At 25.9% G+C, this 15817-nt stretch overlaps 1 protein-coding gene across 2 annotated transcripts in view; it reads right to left on the bottom strand.

The window, feature by feature from the left end:
• The window catches only part of LOC127285099 (low density lipoprotein receptor adapter protein 1-like), a 36076-nt gene that overhangs the window by 1643 nt on the left and 18616 nt on the right, over positions 1 to 15817 (bottom strand). For both annotated transcript variants that reach the window (XM_051310910.1, XM_051310911.1), the window contains 4 exons: positions 6393 to 6583; positions 3925 to 4037; positions 3287 to 3531; positions 52 to 206 (listed from right to left, as the gene is read on the bottom strand). In XM_051310910.1, the coding sequence (XP_051166867.1) occupies positions 52 to 206; positions 3287 to 3531; positions 3925 to 4037; positions 6393 to 6583 (704 nt within the window). The remainder of the gene's footprint in view (positions 1 to 51; positions 207 to 3286; positions 3532 to 3924; positions 4038 to 6392; positions 6584 to 15817) is intronic.

Here is a 15817-nt window from a genome sequence, read left to right on the forward strand (position 1 = left end):
TTTTTAAATTAAAATTCTCAAAAATGAGTTTAAAAGAATTTTTTTTCTTACCCATGAATTTTCCTTGGGTTTCACGTCATTAGTGAGATCAATGAGTAAATTTTTTTGCGGTTCATTACTACTATTATTATTTTTCTTTATTTTTTTATTTTGTTCATTTTGATTTTCATTGGATTTATTTTCTTTTGTTGCCTTCTCTTCATATTCTGAAATAAAGAATAAAAAATGTAATTTCAAATAATAGAGAAGTGGATTAATTAATAAAAAAGAAAAAAAAAAAAAAAGAGTAGAGAATCTAGTTATAATAAAAATAACAGTAAAAAGTTTAGAAATGAAAATATTTCGATTTTGTGAAAGAAAATTAGTTTTGGGATGTAGGTAGTTAATTTAAAATTAAGAATAATCGAGGGAAAACAGAGGATAAAGAGAGAGAGAGAGAGAGAGAAAGAGAGAGAGAGAGAGAGAGAGAGAGAGACAGAGAGAGAGAGAGAGAGAGAGAGAGAGAGAGCAACGCTATTGGCGAATTACATTATGCAAAGACCTCTGCTACACATACTGGTTACGTGCAGTATGATAATGAGCAAATTTGAATACCGAGAAGTGGAAGAGAATATATACACACAACCATTCGGGTTCTATCTCTCTCTCTATGTATATACGATATCCTCAGTTAATGGTCCATATTGAATTCCCTATTTATGGCAATTTAATGCTACTCTTCACCTGTCCGAGTTCGTGAATTCTCATATATACCATATACACACACACACACTCCATATTCATTTTCGTTCGCGTAATCATAATAAATATCAGTCTGATCATTTTCACGTATAATTATAGAAAATTTTTGCAATATTTCATATTATACATTAATTAATTTTATAATTAAAATTTACAATTAAATGATTAAATTTTATAATTTTATGATTGAAATTTATAATTTTCTAGGTAAATTTACAAATTTTATTGGTAAATAAAATGGTTTATAAAATTAATTAAATTGTTTTTTAAAAAATTTAATTTTATCCAATAATTATATTTACTAGTTTCTTTTTTTTCTAATTAATTTTAATATATAAAAATAAAAAAAAGAAAATATTAAAAATACCGACTCAGAAATCTACCTTACCAACTCATGGTATTTTTAAATATGAAAATATAAAAAATGCCGACATAGAAATCTACCTTACAGACTGGTAGTAAAACAGTTTTTTTTTGGAAAAAAGAAAATATATAAAAAAACCTTACCGATACAGAATTCTACCTTACCGATTAATAGTAATTTTTTGAAAAATAAAAGCGTAAAAATACCAACATAGAAATCTCCCTTACCGACTGATGGTAATTTTTTTGAAAAATGAAAATATAAAAATACCGACTCAGAAATCTACCTTACCGACTGATGGTGTTTTTAAATATGAAAATATAAAAAATGCCCACATAGAACTCTACCTTACCGACTGGTGGTAAAACAGTTTTTTGAAAAAAGAAAATATATAAAAAAACTAACCGAAACAGAATTCTACCTTACCGATTAATAGTATTTTTTTGAAAAAAGTATAAAAATACCAACATAGAAATTATAAAAAAAATTACCGACACTGCAATCTACCTTACCGACTGATGGTAATTTTTTGAAAAATGAAAATATAAAAATACCGACATAGAAATCTACCTTACCAACTCATGGTAAAGCGGTTTTTGAAAAATAAAAATATGAAAATACCAACACAGAAATCTACCTTACCAACTGGTGGTAAAACAGTTTTTTGAAAAAAGAAAATATATATAAAAACTTACCGAAACAGAATTCTACCTTACCGACTAAAAGTAATTTTTTGAAAAATAAAAGTATAAAAATGCTAACATAGAAATCTACCTTACCGACTGATGGTAATTTTTTGAAAAATGAAAATACCAACATAGAAATCTACCTTACCAACTAATGGTAAAATATACCTACAATTTCGTCAGAAATTTTTTACCATCAGTCGGTAAAGTAAATTTCTGTGTCGGTAATTTTTTATATTTTCATTTTTCAAATAAACTGTTTTACTATCAATAGCTAAGGTAAATTTCTATGTCGGTAATTTAATTGTTTTCATTTTCGGAAAAATTACTATCAGTCGGTAAGGTAAGTTTTTATATTTTCTTTTTTCAAAAAATTACTATTAGTCGGTAAGGTAGATTGCAGTGTCGGTAATTTTTTTTATAATTTCATTTTTCAAAAAAAAATTATATTTCCTTGAAATAAATAATTTTTGTGTCAATTAAATGTTATTTCTTTCGCAAGTAGAAAAATTATATTGATTCAAATAAAATTTAATTCAAATCAATATTATTTGTTTCAAGTAAATATTTATCGATTATTTGAATAAAAATAAATTGTTTTGTTCAGTGTTTTAATAAAATAAAATAAAAATATTTTTATGCAATAAAATAAAAATATTTTTATGCAATAAAATAAAAATATTTTTATGCAATAGAATAAAAATATTTTTATAAAATAAAATAAAAATATTTTCATAAAATAAAGAAACAGTAATATTTTTAAAAATTTGTGAAAAATTAATTACGTATTATACGATCTCAACGAGAGAAAAGAAAATATAACTTCATTATTTTTAGATTTTTTCTTTGTTCTTTTTTTTGAAATTAAATCATATATATATATATATAGATCATGTGAGCTCAACATCATATTCTCTCTTATAATCCCATATAATTCATGAGCACGGACATACAATTTGAATAAAAAAGCATTTCTCGCTTTTTATATATTTCTCTCTCTCTCTCTATTTCTATATTCAACAAACTCTATTCCGTGCATCTTTCTTTCGCGTAAGCTTCATGTGTTATCAATGAAAATCCGATTCTAAATTTACTATCCCGGGATATCTAGTAAAAATATTTTTATTGCAAAAACCCCATTTTATATATGAAGCAGCGAGTGAAGCAGTCAAGTGTGTATAAGTTAACTTTAGTTTTAATACTGAATACCAATGAAAAGGTTTATAACATTTTACTCGAAATGTACTATAAAAAAATTAGCCTCGAATATTTTTAAATTTTATTTCTTTTTATTTTCTTTTTATTTATTTTTGATTATTTGAATATTTATTCATATTTATTTAGTTGAATATTAATTTTCTGAATATTTGCATTAATTCTATTTTTTATTTTTAATGATTTAAAAATTAAATTAAAATAAGTAAATTAAAATTCATTTATAAATTAGAAATTTTGTTGTTGTTTTTTTTAAATAAATATAAAATATAGAGCTTACCAATAATTATACTTTCAGTGAGTGATGGACTTTTATCCTTGGTGTGATGAAGTCGAGGATCATTTTGTGACAATTGCCAAGCCTCATAGGCAGTATTAAATGCTTGTGCAACAGTCAATGTCACTGTTTGTGCCATTTTTCGTTTTGGACACAAAAATGCATGACACTCCATTGTTTCATTGAGATTTGTTGCAATAAATGCAAATACATGATCGTGAGTTGCGTCCGCCGAACAATACGAGATTCTGACAATAAAAAAAAAAACAAAACAAATAATAATTAATAATAACAACGATAATAATGAGGTTATCATTCATGTATTTTATAAATATATTACGCGATAACTTATTTAAGGGGGTGGGAGAGGAGGCTATGTATCACGCTCCATTTTATCCGCTATATCAATAAATTAATAATAAATAAATAAATATAAAAATTAATCGAATATCTCGAACTAGGAGGAGGAGGAGAAAGATTTTTCTTAAAGTAATAAGTCGCACAGTAATAAAAAAAAATAATAAAAAATAATAAAAATATAATTAAAAAAAATAATAATACCAATAAAAAATAATAATAATAATAAATGAAATGAATAAAAATAATAATAATAGTTAATTTCTACAAATAAGTAATTTTACCTGTAAATGGAAACCTGGAGTTGATCTTCCTCCGTTGCAAGATCAGTCATTCTGATTCCTCTTAAACTGATCGCCAGAGAAACCCTTTGCAACTTTCTGCTGCTGACTTTTGCCTAAAAAAATAATATAAGTCAAAAATTTTCTTCAAATCTTCCTGAACTATTTATTTTGAATTTGCCATTTTTTAACTACCATTGTTTTAACTACCATTGTTTCAACTACCATGTTATTAACTACCATTGTTTTAACTACTCTTATTTCAACTACCATTGTTTCAACTAGAATTGCTTTTTGTTTTAACTATAATTTTTTCAACTAAAATTGTTTTAACTACCATTGTTTTAACTACTATTATTTCAACTACCATTGTTTCAACTACCATTGTTTTAACTACTATTATTTCAACTACTATTTTTTAACTACCATTGTTTCAACTAGAATTGTTTTAACTACCATTGTTTCAACTAGAATTGTTTTTACTACCATTGTTTTAACTACAATTTTTTCAACTAAAATTGTTTTAACTACCATTGTTTTAACTACTATTATTTCAACTACTATTTTTTAACTACCATTGTTTCAACTAGAATTGTTTTAACTACCATTGTTTTTACTACCATTGTTTTAACTACCATTTTTTCAACTAAAATTGTTTTAACTACCATTGTTTCAACTAGAATTCTTTTAACTACCAATGTCTTTAGTTACCATTTTTTTAAATACCATACCATTGTAACTACCATTGATTCTGACTACTATTAACTATAACTACCATTGATTGCCTCTACTATTGTTTGAAATTATGGTAGTTAGAATCAATGGTAGTCACAATGAATGGTAGTTACTACCATTGAACTTCGTTGTTCCTATCGTTAATTTTAATAATCTACCATTTAATTATTTTATTGTAACTACCGTTTTACGCAAATTCTACTTATTTTATCTACCATTGTACATTCTAAAAATTGTACACTGTAATCAATAATTTTGGAAAAAATTCCCAAGCGCCGGGAATCGAATCCACGATCCTAACGTCCGCAAACCGATACACTAACCACCTAACCAAGAACGCACGCTACGAATTTTTAACAAAAAATCCAAATCACTTCCCTACTTCACCAGTTATTATACTTTAAATTTATAGTAAATGTAATAATTCACAAAAAAAATTTAAAATTGAATTTAAAAACATAAAATTAATACACTCTATAATTTAATTTAATTGTTATATTATTAATTAATTAATATAGTGTGAATTAATTAAAAAAATTTTTTATTTTTTGAAAAAACAAAATAATAACAAAATTCTAAGTCTTTTAAATATATTTTAATAATAATGAAAAGTAGAAATTAATTAGAAAGATATTATAGAAAAAAAAGTACGAAGGATTTCTAATCAGAAATTAGAGACCACTAATAGTTATGAAACAAATTTAATGTTCATTGCAGTTTGGGAGTAAATTGCAGAGTGTGCAATAGCAGGTGTACCATTTTGCTATATAGCAAACATGTTTTCAGCACGGTCGACAAGTTAAGTAGAAATTTGTACGAATGTTCTGTTCAAGCAATGGCACATCCTGTGAGTTACTAATTTCGTCTAATTAACCTTATTCCAGTTAAACAAAAGCCTCTTCATCATGCAAACTCAAGAAGTGCTATTAGTTTCGAATCCCCCAAAGGTTGTGAGAAACTGTTGAATACATGTTTCAGAGGAGGGATATGTATTTAAATAATTAAACATCGTCATTCCAATTAGAAGTTTCCGTCAAAAAAATAAAATAAAAAAAATGATAAAATTTAAATAACCGAATTTTAATTTAGTACAATTCTTTTTCGAACCTAGAAGAAGATTTTGGCGCGATTTTTAAAATTCGACCAATCAAAAATGGTCAATATTGTGATTGGTTGAATTTTAAATATCGTGGCAAATTCTTTTTCTAGGTTATGTTTGTTCGGACATTTACAATTTCGGTTAAAATTCGTCGGTTTATGAATTCTATTAAATAGAAAATTTTGCTATTTCAAAATTCGAGTTTCTTAAAATTCTACTATTGAATGAGAATTCTGTGAAATTAAAATTCGATTAAATTAGAATAAATCAAAATTTTTAATAAAAAAAAAAAAAAAAAAATCTGAAAAGAAACAATTCAATATAAAATCTGTATATACTATATGCGCCTTTAGAACAAGAAGCAGAGGGTCATACAAAATTTAGGCACTTTGCCAACTAATTTATAGCCTTGTTTCCCGCAAGATCAACTCTATTATCATAATTTACATCCATTGCATTTGTCTTTTTAATGAGTTTGGCACACGTTTATATGGGGAACAATTAAAATCAAATTGTAGATTCTTCACTACATATAAAGACCAACAAAAAAAATATATATAAATATCGCCACAAAAAATAAATAAAAATAAAATAAAATTTATATATTTTGAAATTTGAAATAAGACAATTCGCTTACCATTGTAATAATCGTTTTTATGGCTTCGGCAGTTGCCTCTTCATTGGAAGGTGTCTCAACCAAGGTGCTTCCTAAATATTTAAGAGTAAATCTTGCCTCTGAAGCATCATCAGTCTCGTGTCCTGTACTCAAGACACCGCTTTTCTCAACACATTCTCGACTATTTGCCAAAGCCCATTCTTCGCATAGTTCTGAAATTAATTACATTTCTCTTAGCGTATATATATATATCAACAAAAAATCAAAATAATATTAAATAAATTTGACACTAACATAACAGAAACATAAGACAAGTAAATAGTTGCAAAACATGGTAAATTATAATATAGTAAAAAAATATTATAAAAATAATAATAATAATAATAATAATAAAAAATAGTAATTATATTATTATTTTTATTAATATTTTTTTATTATTATAATTATTAAACATTTATTATTGTGCTACTATCTCATTATTAATGAGTAAAGAAAATTACTCGAGTCATTAAGGAATAAAGAAATAAAGAATCAACTACAAGTACCCTCATTACCGCCATCTGTTCTCATCATGCATTTTCTTCAGCACACGAATACTGGGGAAAAAACGTAAAAAAAAAAAATCTACCTCATCTCGATGTCAGAGAAAAACTAATTTCCACGATATCACCTTCAGGAAGTTAATAAAGATAAAAGCTGCGTGAAATGAGGGAAAGCAAAAAAAGAAAAAATATATATATATATATGTATATAATAACTAGACGATATATAGTAAAAGTTATAAAAACATAAATTTAACTCTCTCTCTCAAAAAAAAAAAATTTTTTTCACTTCTCAAAAAGTTTATAATAGAGAAAATAAAAATAATTATTTATAATATTTACACATCGTTAAAATACAATTTAAACAGGATAATTTTTATGTTCCTAAAAAAATTTGTTTCGTTTTTAAACAAAAAAAAAAAGACGTAATTAAAAAAAAGTCCGGAAAATAAAAATCACACCCTGTATATAAAAACAAAAATGCAAAAAAAAATTAACTCAATTTTAAGTGTATATAGTTTATAAAATAAAAAAAAAATACACATGTTGAAAATAACTATTCTCTATATATACAATGGTTGTGAGAAGAAGTAGGAGGCTGACCGAGGCAACATTACCCCGGTAAGTAGACGTGTATAACCGTGCAAGCCATGAACTAAAGCTTTCTTTTCCTCCTCGCACACGTATATATATATATATATATATATATATATATATATATATATGTTCTCTCTCTCGTTTAGCTTCTCTCTTTTCGACATTTTCTTTACGTTTTCCCTTTCCTTTTCTCTTTTTCCATTCCGACGGACGCGTATATAGTGCACCTGTTAGTTTAAGGAAAATTACATCCTTTAAAGGAAGTAATATCTCCTGGAAAGCTTCACATTTATTCGTATTTATATGTATGTACGGTCCTCTCCTTTTTTTTTATTAACACACACATACAAACACACACAAAAGGGGACATGATCTCTTGCTTCAATATTTTGTTCGAATTACTATTTCTGTCTCACAAAATTTAATGGAAAATTTTTGTTGTTTTCTTTTTTAAACTACCATTGTTTTTAACAACCACTATCTAAATTTATACCATTGTTCCAACTACCATTGACTGTAATTATCATTATTTTAACTACCACTGTCTTTAGTTACCATTGTCTTTTGGTTACTATTATTCTAGGTACCACTGTCTTCATGTATTATTTTTCTAAATACCATTGTTTTAGCTACAATTTCTTTAGTTACCGACCTAGAAATCTACCTTACCGACTGATGGTATTTTTTTGAAAAATTCCAATATAAGAAATTATCGACATAGAAATATACCTTATCAACTGATGGTAAATTTTTTGAAAAATAAAAATATAAAAATTACTGACAGAAAATATAAAATCACCGACACAGAAATCTACTTTACCGGCTGGTGGTAAATAGTTTTTGAAAAATAAAAATATCGGCACAGAAATCAACTTTACCGACTGATGGCAAAACAGTTTTTCAAATATAAAAATACCGGCACAGATATCTACTTTACCGACTGATGGTAAATAGTTTTTGAAAAATTATAATACCGGCACAGATATCTACTTTACCGACTGATGGTAAACAGTTTTTGAAAAATAATAATATCGGCAGAGAAAACTATTTTACCGATTGATGGCAAAACAGTTTTTCAAATATAAAAATACCGGCACAGAAATCTATCTTACCGGCTGGTGGTAAACAGTTTTTGAAAAATAATAATATTGGCACAGAAAACTACTTTACCGATTGATGGCAAAACAATTTTTCAAATATAAAAATACCGGCACAGATATCTACTTTACCGACTGATGGTAAACAGTTTTTGAAAAATAAAAATACCGGCACAGAAATCTATTTTACTGATAGTAAAACAGTTTTTCCAAAATAAAAAATATAAATCATCACCGACATAAAAATCTACCTTACCGACTGATGGTACAAAAATTGAGAACATGAATTTTTTCCATCAGTCGGGAAAGTAGATTTCTATGTTGGTAATTTTTTATATTTGCATGTTGGAAAAACTGTTTTACCATTAGTCGGTAAGGTAGATTTATATGTCGGTAATTTTTATATTTACATTTTGGAAACACTCTATTACCATCAGTCGGTAAGGTAGATTTCTATGTCGGTATTTTCTCATATTTTAATTTTTTTAAAAATTACCATAAATAATCATTTATTTAAAATTTTTCAAATTGCAAGTTAAAAATCGTGTATGTCTTATAAAATTTAAGGTTAAAAATTTTAGAATTTAAAAATTTTAAATTCTTTTAAAATAAAATCGTTACAAAAAAATTCTTTAAAAGACAGAAACAATAACAATGCCTGGAGCTAAAATGGTTTTTGAAGGAATTTTCAAAATTTATTTGACTTCTCCTTGCATGTTTCTTTTGCATATTCTCGTTTCGATACCCAGCGCAACAACTGTATATATATATGTATTTATTTCTCTCGATAGAATTTCCCGACGATATTGGTTTCTCTCGTGGACGAATAACACGAACGTTGGCATAAATTTTCGAATGTGACATAGAATTTCTCTTGAAAACACCTTCAAACGAATTCAGCGCAATATATAGCTGAATTTTATAATGGCTTCTTTGTATATATATATGGAAAAAGGCCGAAAATTTTATTATAGAAATTTTATTGTGAAAGAAAAAATTGTTGCAATTTTTAAAAAATTTGAAAAACACTTTAAAAATATTATATTAAGAGATTTAATTTTAAAATGAGTAAATATGAAATAAACAAACTTGACAAGGAAGTAAAAAGTTAAAAAAAAACGAAGTAAAGGTAAACGAATATAAAAATGAAGGAAAAAGATAATACAAAAAAAGGGAAATTATTTTTTTTTTTAAATACTTATATAAAAAAGCACGAAGAGACAGAGTATATGATGAACAAAAATAAAAATAAATTGTGATATCTATATCTCTTGGTTAACAACGTTTATGATTAAAGCTTAAAATAGTGAGCAGTCAGCTAGTGAAAGAAAGTCCTATATGTTTTAGGTATAGTTAGCCGTGCATGGGTGATTTATTTGGTAATATTTCGTAAATATCGATTTTCAATAAATTCAGAGCTTCCAACGCTGCCCGTCGATAATTTAAGCAGTTGTTGCTTTTTTCTCCTTTTTTTATATCTATATATATAACGAATACCTTCAAAAATCATGATTTTCACATAAATCCCGATTTTATTTATTTTTGTGTAAAAGTATTCAAAATAAAACCATGGAAATCATTTAAAAATATAAATTATTAAATTTTAATTAATTAAAAAAACTAAACTTTTAATAAAAAAAAAAAATTCCAAGCACGAGGAATCGAACCCAAAACCCTCGCGTGGCAAGTTGACCTCTTTACCGCTAAACTATTTATCTAATTCCAAAATAACGACAAAAAATCAATTTAAATTAGTCTAATAATAATTTCTAAAAAAAAACTAAAATAATTAATCACTGTCTGACTTGTGTAATTATTTTTTCTAAAAATAAAACTTTTTACAATGACATTGTGCTATTAAATCGAGAGCTTTTTAAACTTTACTATTTTCTCAAATAAAAGGAGAAAGTTAACTAGCGTTCCATTCTCTTTTAAAACTCAACAACTCAATTAGTCTCAGGATGCGAAGAAATATTTCCTTCAGAAGAAATCAACAACAACAGTTGTAAACTTAAACCGAGAGTTGTTAAATTTAAAAAATAATCTGCGAATCAATCGATTTTAATTATTTTTTTTTATTCCATTCTTTTCAATTGATTATTAAATATTATTTCTAATAAATTGTTAATAGATAAAAAAAATCTAAAAATTATATTAAAAAATAATTTAATTTAATTTTTAGATTTTATAAAAATAATTTGAATTTCATATCAACTTAAATGTGAATATTTCAAATATGTGAAACCGCTAATTATCAATTTCATGAAATTAATATAATTATTGTTTAAATTCTCACTTCAATTAATTATTTCAACTCCTGTAACAATTTCCACCACAATATCGATTTAAATTATAAAACAGTGTTTAAATTTAAATACATATATACAAAACAGAGAAAAATAATTATTTATTCATAGCGTTAGTTTTTCTTTTTTACTTTGTCATATAAAATTGATATTAAATAAATGTTAAAAATAAATATTATTATATCAATATACGATATTTATTATTCAATAAAAAAAATATATATATATAATTTTCTTCACAATGTAAAAATAGCTTGATAAATTGTGTCAATTCTGCTTTTGTCACTTTTATAAAAATTGACATGTGTCTTGGCTCTACAACTCTCAATTCAAGTTCTTTGCAAAGAAACTTTACCCCAACCCTAAGGGACTTTGAGAATCGGCTTTCAACTTTATCGAATCCAAATTTTCCTATTTCAAAAGAAAGTGTCTGGAAATGGAGCTTCATACATTTTTTTTCTTCTTTCATATAAGATCTCTTTGACACCATAAATTGTTCAATAACATCAATATCCTAAATGCAATTATCATTTTCCTCTCTCATTTCTAACTGCTAATTATAATTTTCACCGAATATAATTATCACATTTGACTAATTTTATCATTAACTGTAAGTTTCACTGATTTTTATTTGATAACTAACCACAATTAAATCTACTAAGTGAAACTGCTATTAACTATAATTTTAACTAAATTGAATTGAAAAATAAACTGAAAATTTATTATAGTACAAAATTTTAAGCGATATTGTTTTTAATTTATAACAATATTTTTTTTTTTTGTTTCAGAGACGACTGTGAGAGAAGATATAAGAAAAAATGAAGAGGCTTGCAAAAAGAAGGTTGTTTTATATTAATGATGAATAATAAATAACGAAAAATACTACTGTAAGTAGTAAAAAAAAAGTACTACAGTACGAAAGGGCTTGTTCCATCAATTTATTAAATAAAAAATAATAATTAGAACTCCTTTAGACAATCGAAAGCTAAAAAATTTTCTCTAAAATTTTAAAACTAAAATTTTTTCATTCACTTCGGTCGATTTAGAGTTAAATGACTTTCCTAATCTGGCTACAATTTATTAACAATTATAAAATAATTAATATTATTAGTATTACACTGAAAAAAAATTATTCGATTCAAATACTCGATTACCTGACTATTATCAAATAAATATTTACTTGAACCAAATTAATTAATAAGTTAACACTTAAAAAACCAAATTATTATTAATTTCCATTTCCTGTCCAATGGCATCTAATTTAGAATATTTTAAAAAAAGTTAAAATAACAAAACGAAATTAAAGAAAAATGTATTATTCTTATAAAAGCAATTCTTTTCTTTTTTTTTTTAATATAACTGCAGTCATAATTTTTCGACTGAAAGTCTTTTGTACCTTTGGAATAATGGAAAATGAAGGTGAAAAGAAGCGAATTATTCTCTTTCTTTACTTTTGACGCTATTATTGGATCACTATATATATATATATGTGTGTATATATATATATATATATACATATATATATACATAGCGACTGCCAACACGAAGAAGAAGAAGAGATTCGGACGTGTCCGAGGAAATTCACTCGATTGCAATTTTCTCCTTTGGAACTTTAACTTAGAAATAGAATTTAGTATCTGCTGCGAAAAATCTACTGTCCGCCTCTAACTTTATTATCCACCAAACCCCTTTTTTTCGTAACTTAATGGAAATTAATTGAATTTTCCTCAAATAATTTCCATCTCAAATTTTTTCGAGTACGTGAAAATTAATTTTCCTTTAATTTTCTAAACCTAATTGTACATAAATATTGATAATTAAATTTTTATTATTCTACTTTATTTTTTTGCCAATATTATACAAAAAAAAATTTTTTTTTGATTAAAATAATTAATTACTTGATTATTAAATAAATATTTGAATCAAATAATTTTTATTTGAGACAATAAAATGGTATTTGTTAGAAATTATTGGTACAGTAATATAATTTATTTTATTTTATACAATTTATTTATTTAAAATAAAAATTATTTGGTTTAAATATTTATTTTATAATAGTCAAGTAACCGATTATTTGAATCAAATAAATTTTTTTTCAGTGTAATTATTCTTTTTTTTAAATATAATGAGACTATTCAAACTGCACACACACACAGAAAAGTTTTTCTAATTTACAATACCACATTTTAAAAATTGTGACAAAGACTTTATTCAAGCTGGTCGCGTAGATATTGAAAGGGTCTCACATTCATATATATATATATATATATTATAATAAAAAAAATAAATAATAATAATAATGTATTACTATGCAATGGGTTGATCTTTTCAAAGGAATTGCGCGAGGTGAACTTTGGCTCGAGAAAAATATTCTTTTATGCATGGCTTTCTGACACTTACACAACATTACATTGTGATATAATGAATAAATTTTTTTATTATTATAACTCGGAAGCAGGAGAAAAATATAATTTTGCATGTATAATATTTGTAGAAATTTTTGAACTAGAAATTTTTTTTTTAATTCTTCGGGAAATGTTGAAATAATTTTCAGTTATTGCATTGTGCTTTTTTTTAATTATTACATTCATTACAATTTTATGGTGTCATAACTGTCGTAGAGGGAAGTGATTTGATTTTTTATGGTAAAACTTCGTAGCATGCGTCGTGGTTAGGTGGTTAGTGTATCGACTTGCTGGCGTTAAAGTCGTGGGTTCAATTCCCAGCGCCTGGGAATATTTTTCAAAGTTGTTATTGTAATGTTAGGAGTAGTAGGAAATTACAGTTACTGGTAGTTTACAATTGATGGCAAGTTACAACGAGTGGTTAAAATTGGTAGAATTTATAGTTAATGGTAGTTAAAATAAATAATAATAAAAAACTAGCGTTAGTTGGTTAGTATGGTAGTCTCAACTATGGTAGTCTCAACTATGGTAGTCTCAACTATGGTAGTCTCAACTATGGTAGTCTCAACTATGGTAGTCTCAACTATGGTAGTCTCAACTATGGTAGTCTCAACTATGGTAGTCTCAACTATGGTAGTCTCAACTATGGTAGTCTCAACTATGGTAGTCTCAACTATGGTAGTCTCAACTATGGTAGTCTCAACTATGGTAGTCTCAACTATGGTAGTCTCAACTATGGTAGTCTCAACTATGGTAGTCTCAACTATGGTAGTCTCAACTATGGTAGTCTCAACTATGGTAGTCTCAACTATGGTAGTCTCAACTATGGTAGTCTCAACTATTACTAATCTGTAATGTAAAATTGAATGGTATTTTTATAAATGTATTTTTCAATGTATCAGATTTAGTGAAAATAAATTTTTTTTCTTTTTTTTCCCAAGGTGTTTGGGATATAATATGAAATGTTTGTGAGAAAGAAGATTTAAGATGGATTTATTCTTGTTGGACATTCGATGAATGAAAAAGTCCAATATATAAACCTTTTGCAATAAGACGAATGGAAGGAGACAACTTTAAATTCTGGTAAGTTCTCGGTGTGTGGCGTCATCCGGTCGACGAGAGAGTTGGAAAAGTAGCTTTTTTTACTCTCTCTCTCTCCCCCCCCCTTCTTTTTTTCCCCAATATACAATCCTACACCAGCCGTGTCACAAAGTCTGATGGCAAAGTCATCGATGAAAAATATTGGAAAAGATTGATGGGAATTTGCATATATTTTATATTACTTTTTTACTTTATAAATACTTTCTCCTATCATTTTTTTTTCTTTTAAATATTAAAAAAAAACCGTTATGACAAAAAATCTTGTATTTTACAGAATATATTATCTAAAAATATAACTCGCGAATTATTTTCTTTAAAAAAAAAAAAAAAAATAACATAATTTCACATGTCATTTCCCTGTACCGATAAAGAAAAAAAAATATTTTTCAATATCAGAAAAATTCGTGAGAATGTCACTCAGAGGAAGAGGCAATCTCCTTTTTCTGTGCGACCTTTCTTACATTTCGAAAGTACTTTGGTCGAAAGCGTTCGTCTCTTTTCCTTAACTCCTTCATTCTTTCTTTCCGCTCTGCTTCTTTTCCTTTCCTCTCTTATCACCGGGAAAAATTTCAAAAATTGAGACGCCTATTTCTTTTTTTTTTTTAAATAACATTGTTCAAATTTATATTCTCAGTTCGTTTAAAATATAGTTACAATTGTAATTTGTAACTTATATAGTTACTATCAAATGGAGGTTATAATTTCAAATTAAAATTTGAAAAAAAAAAATAAATAAAAATACATTTTAACATATTTTTTTAAAACAACTATTTTCTTGGGAGTTTAATGAAAGCCGAGGATCAGTAGTAAAGACCGTCAGGGATTCATCAGTCTGTATAGTATACAGTATAACGGATACATTCTACTGTCTGACGTTAAACGTTTTTACTACTTCACTGGGGACGCATTAAATTTAAACTTTAATGCGTGCACTCACTCTCTCATTTTATTTGTTGAAAATTATAAGTAGACAAATTGTTGTAGTTGATGTTTTAAAAGAACATTATTATTTTATATTCCAAAATATTAAAATTTTTTCCCTACATTTTATAATGTAGATTTTTAATTAAAAATTATTTAATAACAAATACAATTTTTAACTAAAAAAAAAAATTGTTTATAATTTTTAATTAAATTTCTTTTTTTTACAAATATTTATATGCTTTGAGAAAGGTAATATTAAGAAATTGCACATTATATTGCGTGAATACACAACTTGTGTATTTTCGTAGATTTTGCAAAGTCATTAGAAGTAGACGACGAGTGAATGCACCAAGTTTAATTAAATTACATAATCCTTCGAAACGTCCTAGAGAGTGTGTGGCAGATTAAGGGAAGAATATTGTCACTGTCGTGAAATAATTTCACTTAATGAGGGATATATTTCTTTTTAAAATT

The sequence above is a fragment of the Leptopilina boulardi genome, unplaced genomic scaffold, assembly GCF_019393585.1.
Source record: "Leptopilina boulardi isolate dan_hultmark-lab unplaced genomic scaffold, ZJU_Lbou_2.1 LbouV2_330, whole genome shotgun sequence".
Classification (NCBI taxonomy): domain Eukaryota; kingdom Metazoa; phylum Arthropoda; class Insecta; order Hymenoptera; family Figitidae; genus Leptopilina; species Leptopilina boulardi.